Source organism: Ambystoma mexicanum, chromosome 4q (assembly GCF_040938575.1).
Source record: "Ambystoma mexicanum isolate Mex_15411 chromosome 4q, UKY_AmexF1_1, whole genome shotgun sequence".
NCBI lineage: Eukaryota > Metazoa > Chordata > Amphibia > Caudata > Ambystomatidae > Ambystoma > Ambystoma mexicanum.
In genome coordinates, this window is record NC_090928.1 from 861,901,989 (window position 1) to 861,922,101 (window position 20,113).

General features: G+C 44.3%; 1 protein-coding gene across 1 annotated transcript in view; it reads right to left on the reverse strand.

Moving 5' to 3' along the window:
* Positions 1–20,113, reverse strand: part of TTC7A (tetratricopeptide repeat domain 7A) — a 2,220,458-nt gene that overhangs the window by 1,839,117 nt on the left and 361,228 nt on the right. Inside the window, exon 5 of the mRNA XM_069608425.1 lies at positions 18,432–18,550. Coding sequence (XP_069464526.1) covers positions 18,432–18,550 — 119 coding nt within the window. The remainder of the gene's footprint in view (positions 1–18,431; positions 18,551–20,113) is intronic.

Below are 20,113 nucleotides of genomic sequence, written 5' to 3' on the forward strand. Positions count from 1 at the left end.
GGTGCGCGCTGAGTGATGGGTTTGGAGAGCAGTGGTTTTGGTACCTTTGGAGTGGTGGATCGGAAGGGTCACTGTTTGACAGTGTCTCCTCGGGAGGTTGTGGGCCCACAAGTTGTGTGCGCCTATGCTTGACAAGGCTCCTGCACGAGACTGGGACGGGTGAGCGGCATTCTGTGGGCAGATTCTTGCATTACCATCCAGGGTCACATAATCTGTTATTTAAATGCATACATTGTCACTGGGCGGTATGAACATGCCCCTGCAGTCTAGAGTCTGCTCCCTTATCTCACTGTGGGGGCCATTCAGGCACATCTACAACATTGCTGAAATCAAGGTGATTGCCTCACACCATTCACACAGAATCTGAACAGGCTTTGCAGCACTCTGTTCCGTTGTGGCAGGCTAGATCCTGAAGGATTTCGTCTTTTTTTTTTTATTCTTTTTTTACATTTTAGAGCTGTGGCCGATGGGGCAAGAGACCAGCCAGCCTGGGGGGCAATTTCCCTTTGCCCCCCTTGACAGTCCACCACTGGTCGGAGGCACGATACGCCCCAACCAGGACTTAGTGCTTAGAAACCAACAAAGTGATTATTTGGTGCAATACAAAAGTATCTTAGCACTTTAAAAGAGATTTTCGACATTACAGTATCCAAAACCTACTCAGATTGAAAAACTATACTGTTTTAAAGAAATCTGTTCATTTTAGAATCCGAAAAGTATTTGTAGCAAAACTCTTGTGCCCTCAGGGTTCCACATTTCCCTGCCTACCCCTACCACATATCTTAAGTGGCCCCCATTTTCATATTTGCTTTGCAACTGCAATTGCTGTTCTGTGTCTGTACCCATTTTATTTTTCTCATTTTGTTCTTGCCCGCTTGTGTTTATTCACTATGCCAGGGCAACAATTAGCTGCTCGAAACAGAACGTTGTGGCGTGGCTTCTTTGGTGCCCGCCAATTGGGCACTGCTACTTTGCAGCAGATCCCCTATTGCTGCACCCTTTTTACAGCGGCCAGCAGGGCACAAAGATCTATCGGCACATGCCAAATGGCCACAAAATCGAGGCATATGTATAAAAAAAATATATATATTATTGGTCTACACTTGAAATACGAACTTCAAGCTCAGCATGTTGCCACAAGTCTAAACGGAGCTTATAGTTGGGTAATGCACACGTTTTATACTTGCCCTGCAACCATAATTGCAGGGTCAGTATGAAAGTTGTGCGTTCAAACTATAAGTCCTGTTTGGGCTTGTGGCAAAGTGCCAAACCTTGAAAACTGTTAACATTGCTTCACATTATTTACATTCATACAAAAAACGTGTGCCTAACCAGATGTTTTATACATTTTGATGTATGTAGAATAATGAATAATGCTTCTCTATAGCTACATATGTCTCTGATGGATCGCGGTTGAAAGACTGTGATGAAAATGTTCGAGGGAGAAGAGACTGAACATTACTTTTCCAAAATAACCTTCAGTCTTTTCTCCCCTAAACATTTATGACTTGGCCCCCTCCCACACCCCACCCACTCTAGTGTAAAGGAGGTCCCAAATAAAGCCTGCACTCCAGTCGCCCATTTTGAAGTACCAGGAACATTCACACCAAGATATGTGATGTATGATGAGCAAATAAACCAGCAGAGAGCTGCAGTAGGGCTCTGCCCAGTACCTATCAGAAGAGCAACACCTATTGAAGTCCCAATACCCAGAAAACCATGGACAGTAAGGTATCCATTAAGAAAACCCTAACAGCAAATGAGACAAAATGAAGATTGCCTCAGTACTGTTCCGGAAGAAACCAAAAAGGCTTTAATGGAAGAAGAATGGTGACATCACGAGGACCCGGACAGACTCACAGATAGAGGAAATGACTACCTGAGAATGACACACAGAGACGAAACGCCATGAGTAAAGATACCGTGAACCTAAGATAAAAGATGATGTCCACATGTAAGAGAATGAAGGCATAAACAGGATGAAGATATTCAACCTGTAAATATGCTTGCCATACTTTGTAGAAAAATAGTGCGTCAAGCTCCATTTTACATAGTCTACCTCAAATGAAGTACTTTATTATAAGTATATTTCCACTTTGCACAAAAGCAGAACCAACCCACGTTACTAAAGGCCAAACACAAGAAGATTCATATTCTAGCAACACGAAGATAGACGGCTGAATCGAAACTCAGCAGAAGCAGCTCGTGCCAGGGAAGTCGAGGTCATACCAATAGACACTATGAACAGTAGCTACCTTAATTGAAACTAAGAACAGAATATCCTGTCTCTGAAGGATCGAGATAAAAAGGCAAAGGCAGGTGAAACGAAAATCAAATACACAAAGTGAGAGAAACGAGACAAGTTCACGGTGTGGAAATCACGTGACTGGCCGAGCAAGAAGAAGCACGGGTTCACACCTACGCTTGGCATCAAGCCAAGCAGAGATATCAGAACTTTTACAGACAGAGGATGGAGTTTCGAGGCCAACCACAGTGAACTAATTGACCCATGGCCATTAAAGGTATGATTGATTGTAGCAAGGGCTAGAGGGAGGCCGGGTAACTAAGGGGCACCTCGCACCTGGCTGACCATTCTGCGTGCTGCTAAGCGAAGTGGAAGAATATACATGGGGTTGGTGCCAACCCAATCACGATGGACCAAATAATCTAGGGTCCTATAGCTAATAGAACCAATACGACGTTGTACTTTTAGTGACATCTGCAATAGTCATTTTGAAGGAAGGGCTTAGATGCCCACCTGACAGTGTTTTACCCAATCCCCTCACCCCTTTACCATATACAGATATATCACCTATATTAAAGAGACCTTTTCCTAACCAATGGAATTGCATTTTAACTTTTGAGTGTTAGACGTCAATTATGATGAGTTTTGAGTATAAATGTTGCAACTTGTATGAAGTTCATTGGAGTTGAACCGAGAAGGACGATCGCATCACTGCTGATTTCCATGACTTCCCGTTTTTTCTACTTGTCATTAAACGGACTTCCTTTGCCAAACCATTGAGTTGTCCTTATTGATTCGTGTTGGAGTAATAAACCTGCACCCCATCCATCTCCAGGGTGCAGCTATCTCGTCTTAAAGTACTTCGGGGCAAACCTCGGCTCTATGGGCCAGCCGAGGGTCTCTGGAGTACACTTGGTAGCAGAGATTGATGGTTATCGATTATCGATTATTTATTAGAATAAGACACACATTGACCGTTGACATAAAGTAACTTTAGGTCTTCGGCAATATCACAGGTCCTTTGCCATTTGGCTGAGTAGACCATGAAGCTCCCCGTAGACAGTGGTAGTATAAGAGAAAAACTGCATACCAGGGTCTGAAGGGACCAGTGTTCCCCACATTATCCCTTCCCATTCCTACGGGCAGCTGAGCGGGTGAAAAGCCGAAGAAGGCGGTAACGAAGGCGGTGATCCCGAGGGTCCAGAGAGGAAATATGAGAATGGTGAGTGAAAAAGACTAATGCTTTGGCAAAAGTATATACCTTAGAACAAGTAAGGGAAAAGGTAATGGAGGGAGGTGGGAAAAAACAAAACATAGTCAGAGGTAGAGAAGAATGTATATATCTAAGGGGAAGGGAATAATGACTCAAGAATAACTAAGCAAATAGAGAAGATATCGGGGAGGACACCCGAGAAGAGAGAGGTTACAGGGAGAGACTCCTGAGAAGTGAGAGGATTCGCCTTATTCCTATGCTTTTAATACAAGCGGCTAGAAGGAATGTGTACCCATAGTCCTAAAGAAAGGGGAACAAAAAGACTACCACGGTGATTAAAGACTCCGTGAAAGGGGTACATTTAGGCTCCATGAAGGGGAAATGATTAGAGGCAGAGGTACCTGTGACCAGCTGGTGTTCATCTAGTCTGTCAAGCGTCTGTCTTACATGTTTTTGTTGCGACGTCATATATCGAAAAAAAATTCCTTGCGAAAAATGATTTACATTTTGTGCGATTCAATAGCCAAGATAATATCGCATGTGAATTTTTGGTTTTTGAGTAAAATAGAAGATATAACATTTTTGAGAAAAAAATTGGGATTGGAGCATGCAGTGTTTGGTACTCGCTCATATTGTTGGAAGTTTTCCAAGTCACGTGAAGCGTTGACAATTGTTATATAAGGAGAAGGGGAACAGATTTAAGCATGGAAGATATAACTCAATTGGCACACTTATGCAAACAGTTGCCGAAACATACACCTAAGCTGAAAAAATATAGCACAGAGTGGGTTAAGGGAACCGCCCACAAGATGTTTATGCCTTGGCCACAAGGTGGACCCTTACCTAAAGCTGTCTTGCAACATACGACGACATATTTGCATGCCACATACACAGGCAAAAAGTTAGACAAATGCCTAGCTATTTTAGAACTTTGGAAAATGTATGAACAAGAGAAGGGAGAGGAACCACCAACAGATTGGATACTTAACGCATGCACAGAGGGGATGAGATGCCTACTGCGCCACCCGCCCCATCCGAAACGAAAATTAAAGAAAGTAAAGATGAGGGATTATACCCGCTGAGAGAACTTAAGGCAGCCACAGGTTATAGTAACCCAGCGTATGAGTCACCTACACAAAGTAGTGATGAAAATCAAGGGAAAGATAGGGATAAGGATATTACCTCCACAATCCCACGGGACAATGGGAGACGCAATGATGAAAGAAGGGATCAGACACAGACAAGTGCATCTCTCGACAAAGAGAGAGAAGGAAAAAGATGGAATGGAAGCGAAGACAGAACTGATGAGATAGCATTCGCAAAAAACAAATGGATGGAAGGACACATTTTATTGACACTTGATGACAAAGGCATTGATGATGAGAAACAAAAGGAGAGGTTAGATGATGTACAGAGAAAGGGAAAAGAGAAGGAGTTGAGAGAAGAAAGAATAAGAAAGAAAGACAGACAAAGGCGAGACCAGCTATATCGCGAAGAGCAAGAAAGACAACTCCATCGCAAACCAAGAGTAGCCAATGATCAAGACAGACAGGAGCAGCAAAGGTCAGAGGAAGAGCAAAAGATATGTGAGTAAAGAATAAAGAGACGAAGAGATGAGGAAATTCGAAGAGCAGATGAATGTAGAAATGAAAAGAAAAAGGAAGAAGATAGAGTCAGAGAAGAGGCGAGGAAATGTAAAGAATTTGATGACGATGTAGAACATAAGCAGAGACAGAGAGCTTGCGATCTTGAATATCTGGGGAGAGCGGTTAAAAAATCAGATCCAGTAGTAGATTGGGAAGATGTCGAAGAATTCTTTCCTGCGTACGATTGGAAGATGAATTCGATACCAGAAGCATCAGAGAAACAATCGATAGAATATATGATGAAATGGGGTTAGATCAAACACCCCAAGGGGAGGGGGAAGACGAGCGCCTGGAGAGCACTCAGCTTTACGACACTGAGGATGTCTCCCAAAGTAGTGGGAATAGAGAACTATCCCTGGATAGACTAGAAATAAGTAGGAGTAAAGAAGACGCAAGAAGTTCCACGGGTTGGGCACAGACAATGTCCGACTCAGAAAGAGAAGAGCGTGGGGAACACGAGGAAGAGAGACGGAGCAAAAGACGACTCCCAAGGGAAAAAGGAATAAGATGGTCGAACACTAGTGAGTCTGCACTGAGGGCATCAGAGTCAGCCATGCAGTCTGACCGACATGAAGAAGTATCTCACGGCCAGAGGGGGGGTGTCTTCACTGCCCTATGTAGACAGGCTAAGGACATTGCCAGGCAGACAGCGATGCAGGAATATTACCCCTGCTAAAGACATGAGAACAATGAGAGAAGAGAAAGAGAGCTATGCATCCCAATTTCCGTTACTCGAGAAAGGGGGAGCAAGACCACAATATATTCCATGGCCACACATGGATCGAGAAAATTTGAAAAACAAGCTTCCAAAGCTGACATCGGGTGCCAGAAAGTGAATACACGAGTTTGGAAAAATGACAGGAGGAAACAAGTTAGCTTTAGGGGACATTAAGCGTCTCCTAATGGCCATACTTGGTGAGAGAGCAGACGATGTGTGGACACGAGCAGGCTACCCTGGTTTAACCACAATTAACACAGCGCATGACGGAGCTCCATTTAACAACTGTAGAGCCACAGTGTGAAAAGCGCTACGAGTGCTGTACCCAGACACTTCTGATATGGGAGCTATAATGACACAAAAAATGAAGGAGTCTGAGGATCCCTTAATTTACATAGAGAATTTTCAAGACACATGGGCACTCGAGACTCATGTATCTTGGACGAAATCTATACCTGTGTTCTCCCATATATTGTGCCAAGGGCTGCCAGAGCCGGTACAGAAACAGCTCAAGAAATTGGTAGGAATTGAGGCTACACCTTGGGCAGAAATACAGCTAACCATTGCACACTATTGCAGATTGCTGCAAGAAAAGAATTGCAAAAAGGAAGCTGCTAGAAAGGGTGAGGAAGCGAAATTGGTGCAGAAGAAATTGTCAAAGTATGCTCTTGAGGGAGCCATGATAACTAGCACAGCTGAATCAAGCATGCAGCAGATGACTAATCCACCACAGAATAATCAGGGCCATACAGGGTTTTACCCACGGGGAAGTGGATTTAGGGGAAGAAGATGGCAGAGTAATCGGGGAGGCTTTCAGGATAACCAAGGAGGTTTCCAGAATATGCAAAATGGCAATCAAGATGTATCAAATGGGCAAATGATCCGGCCACCGCCAGTATGTTGGTTGTGTGGAATGACAGGGCACTTAGCACACACATGCAGAAACCAAGGCATGATGCAGAACGGCCAAGGGACAGGAGCAGACATGGCAAATCCACCTGCAGTTATACAGCAGGGTGTTGCACAAAATCACACGGTGCAACAACAAGCGCCCAGAGCACAACAAGGTGTTCAGCCTCAGATTATGGGGGATTTTCCACGAGGACAATCCCAACAGGCACCGATACCACTGTCACAGTCAATGAGCTCAGGGCAGACCATGAACCCTGGAATGGGAAGTAAGAATGGGAATGGGGGAAATCAACCAGCACACAGTGGGCCAAAATGTTATATAGACTAGGACAGCTCACTGGGAACCCTGATGTGTTCTATCCTACAAGTGACACCAGACCCTCACAGGGAACCTAGGGTGGATGTCGTTATAGGGGATAAAGAATATTCCTTCCTAGTTGACACATGTGCAACACACTCGTGCATACGTGAAGGCAAGTTTTCCTTGTCTAGAGAGGGCATAGATACTCAGAGTTTTACAGGAGCTACAAGTCGTGTTCCCTTCACAAATGCACTTCCAGTTTCTGTAGGAGAATGTGAAATTAATGTGCCTTTACTATATTCCTGTCAGACCCCAGTAAACATTTTGGGTAGAAATTTAATGACAAAGTTAAACATGACAATCTCGTTCACGGAGGAGGGCATAGTATGTTCAACTCCAGGAATGCACTATTCAAATGTATGTGAGATAATCAGAGCATACGCAGGACACACAGCCATGAGGGCTATACCATTATAGCCAGAAATATTTGCATGTGGTATCCGTGTGCTTATGGCAAGGCTGCCAGGCCTTGCAGACAGAATCATGAGAACCCCTGATGAGTTCCTATTTAGACCAAGAATACCCATGCACGAGGAAAAGGGACAAGTCTTTCCCTTGATGATACACACAGCTGCAGTTTGAGGGAGAGTGGGTTTGATTGACGGTTATGACGAGGAAGGCCGACAATGATGCGCATTAATCGCCACTGAAGAAGGATATCGATTGACTGACTTCACCGATGACGTTCTGTTTGAAGAGCAAGCAGAAATGGGAGAGACAATGGTGAGTCTTACCTTTTGGGTGAAAATGATCAAAAGAGAAGTGCCTCAGAGAATGATGTTGGCAGAAAGCCGTCCTGAATATTTTGATGACAACATGGCCCAGGTGCCTGTCTCAGTGTGGATTACAGGACCCTATGACGTAGGACTCTTGAAAGGGGTTGGAGAAGTGAGAATTAAGCTAAAACCAGGAGCAATTTTACCCAAGACATGACAATATCCCATGTCCAGAGTGGCAGATGAAGGGATTTTTAAGACAATTTCAGCTATGAAAGAGCAAGGCATCTTAGTGACATCAGAGTCGTCATGTAATACGTCAGTTTACCCTGTTAAAAAAAGTAAAGGGGGGTCTGGGAGGCTAATCCAGGATTTACGCCCAATAAATGATATTATTGAGGGTGAGTTCCCTTTAGTCCCTAACCAGGCTACAATTCTATTTAATATACATGTTGAGGCAAAATAGGCTACCCCAGGGGTACTTTGAGTCTCCGTCTATATTCAACCGAGTCCTGCAGATGGATTTAAGCAATATTGCATTAAAAAGTGTTGTCCTGCAATATGTGGATGACATCTTGATCTGCAGAACGACAGAGGAGCAATGCAGGCACGATTCTGCTCAGCTATTGACCATACTGGCTGAGAAAGGATATAAGGTTGACAAGGAAATGTTACAATATTGTCAAGAAGAAGAGTTGTACATAGGCCAGCTGATCTCACATGAGGGAAAGAAAGTGACCCCAGAAAGGTCTGAAGCCATACTGAACACGGCTAAGCCACACACGATAAAACAGATGCAGAGCTTTTTAGGACTAGGCAACTATGTCAGAGCATGGGTCTTTGACTGTAGCTCTTGCACTAAGCCTTTACTTCAGGCCCTAAAGAAGGCCCAAGTAACGAAGGAAAAGATCGAATGATCTGAGACCATGGAGAAAGGGTTTTGGTGAACTCAAAAAAGCCATTTGCACAGCACCAGTTCTAGGGATTCCTAACTATGCTGAGGAATTTTACCTGTTTTCACACAGGAAAGGCAGCGTCATGACGGCAGTGCTCACTAAGAGAACCACATTGGGGTACAAGCCCCTGGCATACTATAGCAGAAATTTGGAGCCAGTAATGATAGACCATTTTGCGTGCAAACAGAGTTTAGCTGCTGCAGCGTTCATCATAGAGAAGGCTACAACCATTGTAATGGGATGCTCCATGACGTTGAACGTCGAGCACTCAATATTTGCCATTATAGAGAAACCAAAGGGCACATTGACATCTCAGAGAGCTTCTGCTTATGAAGTGTAGTCAGATGTAAAATACTGAACCCAGCTACGTTTATAGCAGATCCAGTCACTGAAGGAGAGCCAATCCATGACTGTGCAAACTATGAAGAATTCTATGACGAAATTCCCAGGGTAAAAGAAAATGCCTTGGCAGAAGGAGAAATCATCTTTATTGATGGTTCTACGTGGATCGATCAAAGTGACGGACAAAGATATACAGGCGTTGCTGTGATGAAGCACACAGCAAATGGAGAATTCCGAGTACGTATTGGTGCGCGAATACCATCTCATTATTCAGCACAGGCTGCAGAATTATTGGCGTTGATTCTCGCCATTGAGAATCATGCAGACCAGGAAGTAACGGTGTACAGTGTCTCCTCCTATGTTACATCAACAGGGCACGCAGGTTTAGCATGCTGGAAAAGGAGGGGCTATCTCCGAGTAGACGGCACGCCAGTGCAGAACTCAGCCTTATTGGACAGGCTCATTAGGGCACAACAGCTCCCAGTGGGCACAGCGGTCATAAAATGCGCCGCCAACACGAAAGGGACAGAATTTATCTCACGTGGAAATCAAGCAGCAGACACGGAAGCCAAGCGTATGGCATCCAAAGGTGAAACGATCATGGAACTGGAAGTTATCCATGCCAATGAGCGAATGATGTTTGCACGGATTGCACCTGAAAGTTAAAGTAATTTGGCACAAACACAGCTAATGGAACTCCAATGGGAGGCACCACAGGAGGAAAAGAATCTGTGGAAACATCGTGGGTGTTCTTTAAACCCCTCTGACAGCTTGTGGGGACAAGACAGCACTGGTAAACCAGTAATGCCTGTAGCCCTATTGAAAATAGCGCTACAGCAGTTGCATTACCCAGCACATATGACTAAAGAGAATCTAGCAGCAACACTCACAGAAGACTGGTTCACACTGAATTTAACCAAGCATGTTGCATTTTTCATAGTAAACTGTATAATTTTCCAACAATTCACAGCTGGGAACACATTAAAAGTAATGAGAGGAGTCATCCCCAGGCCAAATGGGCAGTTTCAGCACTTGCATATCGATTACGTTGACATTATTCAAGTATGTAATGGGTACAGATACTTAATTGTTGTGGTGTGTCCATTCTCTAGGTGGATTGAAGAATTGGGTAAATCAATGTAATTCCTGGAAGGAACAACTTCACGCTATGAACCTAGTACTCTGGGTATCGTCAAGGGGATCCTGGAACCTTGAAGTTTATACTCAGAAAAGAGGTAAGAGAGTCGCGGCTTACTGAGAAGGCACACAGCCTTCCACTAATGCTTGAATTAGGATTTGGATCTATGGACGGGAAAACCCAAGTATGAAGAGCCTTCTACGCAACAGCTTTGTGGTGAAGCTTCATGTTGGTGAATCCAAAGTCTCCCAAATAAGGGCCTGATTCACAGAGCGTTTTCCTATGGGACAGCGCCATTATGAAACACTTCTGTGAATCAGGTCCTACATATGTTTGGGGGGACTATGGGGGTGTGCCTGGGATTTTAGCAGTTTTGGTTTCAGCCCACAAGAAGCCAGTGAACCACTACTGAACGCGTGTGACATCTTTCCGTTTAGTGGAAGTGGCAGCACGTTAAACACGCACAAATATAGACAAGAACACCATTTCACTAGTTCGAGTTTCGCAAGCTAGTGTGACATTCTGTTTCATCTAACTTCTAATATCTGACATCACCTTAGATATTTACTTTTCAGTGTGATGCCTTCATGTTAAGGATATATATTTATTTAAATAAGTCTCTCTATCTTATGCCCAACTAACATGTCAGTGGCTAAGCATTGCCTTATGACGTGCAAAAGTAGTGCCCAGGGGGGTTTCATGCATCTGCACTATTTTACACTCTCATTAAAGCGAGGCTGTAAATAGTGCCCAAAAAGGGGTCAAACGGTAAAGTTGTAGATAGGTGAAGGCATAACAGGCCTCAGAACGCAGCCACACATCACCAAACAACAGACCCTTCTGGGATCCTTACTACTATCGCTGGTGTGGGACGGCTGATGATGAGCACGAGTCAAGGGAACTGAATACTTGTATCACACTATATGGGCCATTCAAAAGTGAAACAATATTTAAGCATTTACAGCCCAGGAATGGCCAGGGGACCACGTTGCAGGCCCGAGCGAAGCAGGGGATTTAATGTGGTCCCTGGTGTCATTAGAGGGTGGTTAAGCCCCCACCAAAAGGTTGTAGGTAGTAGCAACCAGGTATGTTGACCATGGTGCCAATAACTTTTTCTTTTTACGTTGTGAACAGGTGTAGCATTAATTTCACAAGTTAAAAAACTACAAAAGAAAATGGCTACCAAGGAAAAAGGAGAAAGGAACTTTGTCTCTTCTCATTTTTCATGCAGCCACCAGTGTCATGACGTGCAGCATCAGGGCGTGTCAATAAGGCAGGTAAGTCATGGGATTGGGTTAGGGGTTGGAGAGCTGTGGCTGGAGGCCATTGAAAAAAGTAAGCGTTAGGGAGAGGAGAGGGGGCACGAAGGTGAAGGTGGCAAAGAGAGACGTAGCTTGGACAACAAGGTACAGTCGGTGATGCCCAGTAGATCCGAGAACTGGAACAGGGGGCTGATAACATGAGGTAAGGCCTTCCTTCTGAGCCCCCTGATTGGCTGGGCCACAACCCAGGAGCTACTACAATTTAAAATATGTATAAAAACACATTACTCCATACCATACAACTTAAACACATTGGGCCTCATTACGAGTTTGGTTATAACCTCCTGTGCTACTGTCGGGTTTGCCGCCAAACTCGTAACACTGTTCCACGCCTGATATCCCGGTGCCTCTGGCCTGGGATGTCAGGCGGCAGAAAGTGTAAGTCCCCATTCCCGTGGAGTCCCACCGGAATGGAGACACAGAAGCACGGCCATCGTTGCTAACGGTGCCCGTGCTTCCGTGAAAACCATGCCTGCACGGGCCGATACTTGTAGTCTGGCTGTCCAGAAAGGGTGCCAGTACGTTGATACCGGCACTCTTATTTCCGGACCGCCAGACTTAGAAGGAGGCCCTTTGTAATTGTTGTACATTGTGAATTACAGAAAACAGTACGTTATTACTGACTGCACACAGTTTTGAGAGAAGTGGACATTATGAGATTCAAAAAAGTTTTACCTTTTTTAGTGAAGTACCCGCAAACCCAGGTCAATGTCGAAGTATTCATTTAAGTGAAAAAGCTATTGAACAGCTGTACTTGACGAGCAAATGAAACTGGGTTTTTGTTCTAGAAAATACACATTAGTTAATCATTCTGATACTCGTGCTTACATTTCTTTTTCAAAGTCTAAAGTAACAATGCATTTGAACAAGCGCTTGCTTAAGATTAGGCATTTATATCTCTTTAGTAAATTCTGAATGGATTTAAACGATTTAGACACGCGGATATGTGTTTCCATACTGGTTATATAGCATCTTTTGTAGAGCTCGGCAGCAGGAGCTAAATAAGGTCATTTTTGTAAACTATGATATGTATACATTGATTGACCACAAGGTTGCGCTGTTGTTCAAGCCTAGATTGATAACCTAAAGTAAAACATAAAATCGTACCTTGAAAACCAAGGCGTGTGCACAGCTCTGCCTTCGATTTAATACTTTCTGATCAATGCTTTAATTGGCGAAGTAGAGCGCATATTAGCAGTGCCAAAGTAGGATTTTAAGATTACAACAGAAATTTTAAAACTCCAGCAATTAAAAAAAAGGTTTGGAAAGAAGTAGGCGAATTAATAGGCTAAATACATTTTTACAAAATATACATATTTCGTGGAAGAACTTTAGGGCATAGTTTTCACTTTCAGCTCCATGTAGTAGGTTTGTTTATAGAAAACATAATTTGTGTTGGCTATACAAGGAAGACGTCTGGGCAGGAAACAATCGCCACTTGCTATTACCTGCTGGCATGTATTGCTGAAGCCACGGTGACCTTACCATAACTGACTACTCACTGATAGTTTTTTTTAGTAATAATATTATGGCTTTATGCCATATTAGTTATGCTGCTGCACTGACTGTTCAGGAGGGAAATGACATATGGGAAGATCACAGAATTTCTACTGAAGATGTCACCCTGGGGTACCGCTTCCCACCTCATTTCATAAAGATGATGAGTCAGTCAGAGGGGGCCCTCACCACACCCACAATGCAAGATCATGTCATACCACCACTCGTCAACATACTGTCAGACCTGTATCTCTTTTCAAAAGCTCCTTCCATATCACTGGTGGCATCCATCGCCACCAGTTTGTACAAATGGATTTCTCCAGATCACCAACTCTACCCATCACCTGTAGAGTCCCGCGAGGATCCATCCTCGCACCCGTGATCTTCAATCTTTACATGGAACCACTTGGTACCCTCCCACTCCACACACCATCCACATCCACCAATACTCAAATGTCACACAACTCTACCTGAAGATATCCTCCATCTAACACATCCACAGTCTCAAGTACTGCCTCTCTTTGATCCTGCTGTGGATGTCTGTGGTCTTGTGCAGACGGGATGTGACCAAGCAGTTTGGGCTGGATGTAGGGGTGGGACCAAGCCTGATTTGATATGCCCCTTCCCTGTTTGTAATGTCTTGGCAGGCGAAGAACAATGATCTGCAGAGTTGCTCAGAGCAATGCCAGAGGTTAAGATTAATTCTAAATCTTTCAGCCATCACCTCTTTATTTTGCTTAAGTCACCCCGAGTGGGATGGATATTCTCAGACATGGTTGCAGTGCCTGCTGGGCCTAGAGACCTAAGATACGCCTCACTGATGAGGCCCAATAAGGCCAAAACATGTCTAGAGGTCTTGTGCATAAGGGATGTGACCAAGCAGTTTGGGCTGGGCTGCCCCTTTTGGGGTGAGACCAAGCCTGATTTACATATTATCTATCCCCTTTGTAATAGCTTGGCAGGCAAAGAACGATGGCCTGGAGGGTTGCCCAGAGCAATGCCATTGGTTAAGATTAGTTCTTAACCTTCCAGCCACCACCTCTTTTGTTTTCCTAGGGTTCAACATCGACAGACACCGCTCCTGAAAACAACAAGAAAGACACAAACCGCTTGGTCCCAACTTTGTCTCCTGTGGAAAATCAAGTCCTTCATCTCAAAAAACAACTTCACATCTGCTGTCCAAGCCTGGGTCCTTTCCCACTTGGATGGTAGCAATGCCCTTTGGGAAGGCCCTCGAGCAACAACTCTGGCATCCGTGAGAGGTGTCCTGCATGCTGCAACATGACTCTTCAGAGGACCCCGCAATTTCAACCACTTCGCCCGAGCCCAAATTGAACTTCACTGGCTCCTGCTGCAAGCCCATATCATCTTCTAATCCTTCTGCATCATCTACAGGGCTGTCATTATGAAGTCCACAGACCACCTCACTGAGAAACACAGCATCTCTGGAGATCCACAATCCACCAGAAGGACTTGTGCAGACTTGAACTCAGCTGGTGCAGGAAGGAAAGGGCCAGAAGAGAGGCCTTCTCTGTATGCACCCCAAGACTCTGGAATCTCCTCCCCATCAACCTCAGACTCAACCCTTTGCTTCTACATTTCAAGGAGGAACTCACAACCCTTCCCTTCAAGGATTGGCTCCTCTCTAACACATAGGTCAGGACACCCTCCAATCCTCACGCTACCCGACACTGTGTGATCTGATCCCCACTATGGTTGCTTCTAGATCCCTTGCTGACAAATTCCCAGACAACCCTCCCTCCCTGTTAGGTCATCATTTCCTTGCTTCTCTGCTTCCTTCTCCATGTTCTTCCCTCTAGAATTGTAGGGCGCTCCATTGCTTCCTGAGGCTAGGTCCATGCTCAACAAAAACCATATTAAGATTAGTAATAATCATGGTGGTGATATAATAATCCTGACGGTCACAGACCCTACGCAAGCTCTTCAACATGATCCTCACATCTGCCAGGGTATATATAGGCATGCCACATTAAACATGTACCAGGGCAGGACTAGTGAGGGCATTTTACAACATAGCCGGATATTGTGCGATTGTGTTGCCATTGATTGCTCCTGCGGCCATAGAACATTTGTACAGGAGAAAGAGGATATTAGGCAGTCAAACACTTTCCATATGGCTCTCTAGCAATCACACCACCAGTTTGTACACAATTATATGAATGAAATGCATAATCCTACTATATCCAATCTACCCAATCAGACCTCGCTCTGCATTGACATGACATGATATGGCAAAACTACCGCTTGAGACATTTTAATGGTATACTCTTACTCTACTCCCATGGCAAGTGATCCGCGTTACAAAGTAAACTCACCACAAAGCTGAGTATAAAATATGCATGGTCTTGTTCTCAGATTTATTATGCACATAAGAAAAAGAAAATGAACATTGAACCCATTGTCTGAAACACCTTGATTGTGTTTTTAGGGTTGATGCACTCTTCTTGGGGCATCTAATGAGGTGCACATGTTTTTGGCGCAAAGTGATGCTCATGTCAGCATTTGCACATAAGAAAGTTGGCATATGACAGATTCCCAAAAAACGTAAGCATCACATCAGATGCACCTAAATGCCCACCTATTTGTGCCTCATTTGTGCCACAATTTGCACACTGGGCATTTCTTGTTTATTTCTTTGTGAATTTGCCATCTCCAATGAGATGCGCAATGGCCCCATTGTGGGTGCATTGTGTTTCTGGAGCATTGATCCAGAAGAGACACTGGCACGGTGCAGCTCAGCTAGAAGAGATTGGAGGGCATGCCTAGAGGCAGCAAGATTAGACACAATTACACCACATTGGGTGAACGATTACGCTACAGATGGAGTCACTATTGTTGGAGGGTGATGGCAAGCGAAGGACCTATACAAACCTCAATGATTTGGGTATTGAAGGTGCTGTGTACACAATGAGGAAGATATAAGAGGGATAAGGGTAGCACTAGAAGAACTGCTATAAATGGTGTATAGTGGATGTACCAAATGACACAAATGTTTGTACACACATGTTATGAAAATGACTTTTACCACTTGACATAGCTCATGAACGTTTTTATGGGAGGGAATGAAGGCAATGTAGGAATTAAGGTGCACAATATAGTGACAAATGTTATTAAACTTATTAACAATTCGGAAACAATTAACCCTTTGCCTCTTCCCATTTTAGGCTGCGGGTTGTTCTTCGTGCAAAGGAGGATTCCCCGTGCAAGTGTGAAGAAGACATATTTACTTTTCTATAGCCTGCGACCAGCAAAGCAGCTCCTCTGTGAATTGCGCCTCATTACAAGTGTTGCAGTAATCGTAATACATGCACTATTTCCAAATAATCTTCATCTTCAGTGCCAAGCTGTGCAGGGGACGGGAGCATCCAACACTTTTGGTTACTGTTTCTTATCTACACTATTTCCAAATACCGCCTGTTTTACCGCTCTGCAACATGGCAGCTTTTGGAACCACCATGCAAAGAATCCGCCTGCTTTTGTGTGGCGGTGAAAGCCCCCAAACAAAAGCCTCACTGGATGCAGTATTAATGCGGTATTAATGCATGCAATCATATTGCAATATCACATTTTCCCAATGCGGTTCATTGGGACACCTTAATGGGGAATCATTAAATTGACTGCATGACTCGAAATTATGTGGCGTCATATTTTCTATACGAGAGAACAGTAAATACTGTAAATAGGTTTGACAGTGTTGCCAGAGCACAGCAAAGATCCCTGTTAATTGTAGCCAGTAATTCCATTTACTGCATGTTTCTGGACCAGCAAACTGCAAGTTTGCTGTTGGGGTGGTTGAAATTACCTCCAGCTATCTGAAGGTAAATCTAACACCCCACCAGCAAAGAACAGCCGGTATTACCGGGTGGCGGAAATAGCGACAGTCCCTCATGGGGACTCCATGGAATGAAGATTAACCTACCCTTACTGGCACTTGTAATCTGCCGGTAATTCCAGCAGACCAAGTACCATTTGGTGGTTGCTGCCAGTCCGGCGGGATACCACCAAACGTACAATGAGGCCCTATGTCTGGTGTGTAGGGCAGCTACAGATGGATGTATCCTTTTCAATGAAGCTACGAGTGATTATGTTTACTTTTCAACCTGAACAACTGTTGTGCAGAACACAAGCTCTGCACACCTTAGCAACCAAGACCATGTTCTAAAGAAGGCTTCCAACAGATACAAGAAAGTGTGTTATCAAATTCAATTTAAGAGTCCGTTCACCCAAAGTGGAGTAAAAATGCGGTCAATGTAACATTTAAGAGTAAACAATATGCAGAACCATATGGCTGAACACGTGTATGGTGTAGGAGACTATTATACCTCTAGGCTACCAATTCAAGGGATGGTTAGGTTGGGAAAGATGACATGTTTTTACTATTTAGCTGCTCTCCGTGCAGAACGCGCAATGAGTTGGCATGCCGGCAACAGTTCATAGTGGGTGGATCCCCCATTGACACACTACACTGCTCTTACAATTACAATTAAGTGACATTATCCGCACAATTCTAGAGAGTCCCACTGGACCATTTGACCATCTATTTGGGACACAATTGCAGAATAAGACGAGACCCCCTAAGCTACTGCCACCTTTTATGCACCTGCTCTATGCACAAGGCATGTGTATATGCACGTACACATATATACAATCGCAATAAATAGTAGGCTTTTATATAAACCCGACCAACCATACAGAAATCCGAGGTCAGGCTCCCTGACTTGCTTGTGAACCACACGTTTAGCCACAGAAGGTATGTTGGCAAATCTCTCCACACATATCATGGCACATCTACCTTGAATGCTCCCCCGCCAAACATACGAGGATGACGAGTCTTCCTATAGCATGGCTACTCATTAAGTGGCTCTCTAGATGTTTTGGGACACATGATGATGCTGGCCAAGGGCCATGGGATCTTAACTCCAAAACATCTGGCAAGCCAGTTAATGAGCAACCACGACCTAATATCTAAAGATATGTCAAAGCTCATCTCTTCAGCACAGCTTAGGGCAGGGACTAACCATTCTCTGCAGCATTCTCCAGCGACTCCCAGACTAACACTGAGTGCTCACCCTACTGGTCAGGCACCCCAGACCAGTTCAATGCCTGACCTCCACAACAGGTGTCGAGGACCTTGACATTACGGCGTTGTGCATCATCACCCTAAATTGTGTTTGTGGGATCGTGTCCCTGTCCGCTTGCACCACATTGCTCCGCCATAGGTCAGTTCCTGACAGACACCTTGCCCCCTTCCCTTCACATTGCCCCAAGGCAGCAGCCACGGTGCAACACATAGTTAACGCATCCCAATTAAATAAATAAATATAACTCCATAGTGTCTACTTACCCCTTTTTTAAATGAGCCACATATGCACTTTGAAGAGCTGCTTCCAGGAAATAGGTGAGCTCAAAGTCCTGGGGTAACGTGTTGTTTTTTAAGTACCTTGACGGCGTTCCACTCGTGAGCTGAAACAAAGGTAACGTGTCTATTACAAGCGGTCTGCTGTTTTTTCAGGCACCATCAATGTTACGGTGGGTTTTAAAAAAAAAAAGCATGACCAAAACCTTTCTACCTGAAATGTGAGAGTAGAACAGACCATTTCAGCTCAGCCGTACATGCCAAGCATGACCCAGTAGTGAGCCCTGGACCTTTACCTCTAGTTCAGATCCACGGACCAATGCACTGTGCGTGTGCAAATTAACTCATGCATACCTTTTGCTCCAGCATTTCCTCGCTGTATATGTATTCATACACTAGCATACTAATTCCCATCGACAGACATTGGAGCTACCAAAGCTACAAAGATAATTAATATATTGAAACATAATATTTCTGTCATAGGGACATGTGCAAGCCTCCATTTCCCAAGCATTGACGGAGCCAAAATGTGTCTTTTGATAGGCAATTTACAGGCATTTGGCAGGAAATGGTGTCAAATGAAGAGGCACTGGCAGCATTTGCCAGCTTTTGGCATCCTATGCCCAATGAGTACAATTAATTGACAGGTATTGCCAAGGCATTCGCTAGTACTTACATTACAGGCTAATCATTGCTATCATATTGCAGGTAGGGCCATTGAAAACCCCAGGTACTCACACCATATCCAAGAAAGCGCACACACACATGTTATTACCAGGTATTCCCATTCACGGCATTGGCATCCGGTGACCAGGTATCCATGCCATTGCCATGGATATGGCCAGTTATCACAGCAGTGCTAGGCATCACTATGCCCAGGTAAAGGAACAGTCTCAGATTCCATTATTCCCAATCAGCACAGTAAGGTGGGATTCCAATATGTCCAGTTAACATGGTACGGGCAGATGCCATTATGCTGAGTTCACACAGTAGGGCCGGATACCACAGGCCCAGTAAGGACAGCAGTGCAAGATTTCACTTAGACCAGTTATCGTGGCAGTGTCACATTCCAACATGCACAGCATTAGGAGATATAAATGTGCACATTATCACATACATGCCATATTCCCCTGATGTCATTTAGCACAGTGAGGCCAGATCACTTTATGCTGGGTTTAATATTACTTGATTACAGTATGACCAGTTACAACAGTGAGGCCAGACACCACAAAGGTTAGTGCAGCAATGGCACATTGCATTATACCCAGTTACCGCAGTAAGGACATATTATAGGATTTCTAATTAGCATGGTAAGGTCAGGTTTCAAAAGGCACGTTTAACTCAGCCGTTTGCTCAGTTAGCACGCTATAGCCAAATTCCATAGGCCCAGTTAGCAGAGAAAGGTTAAACTGTATTATGACAAATTTCCAAAGTATGGCCAGATTTGATTTTTTCTAAGGTGGCAAAACAATGGCAGATTCGGATATGCCCAATTAGCACAGTAAGGCCAGCCTAGCTGGCACACTGTTCTAAAGTTATTGCGCAGGGTCTGATGGGTGTGGTCTGCCGCAGTATACTTTAATCTCTAGTCCCTGTCTCCTTCTCCTGCAATTGACAGCAGTGTACTCTTGAAGGCACCCACAGACCCAATGAGCTGGCCAGTGACTCTG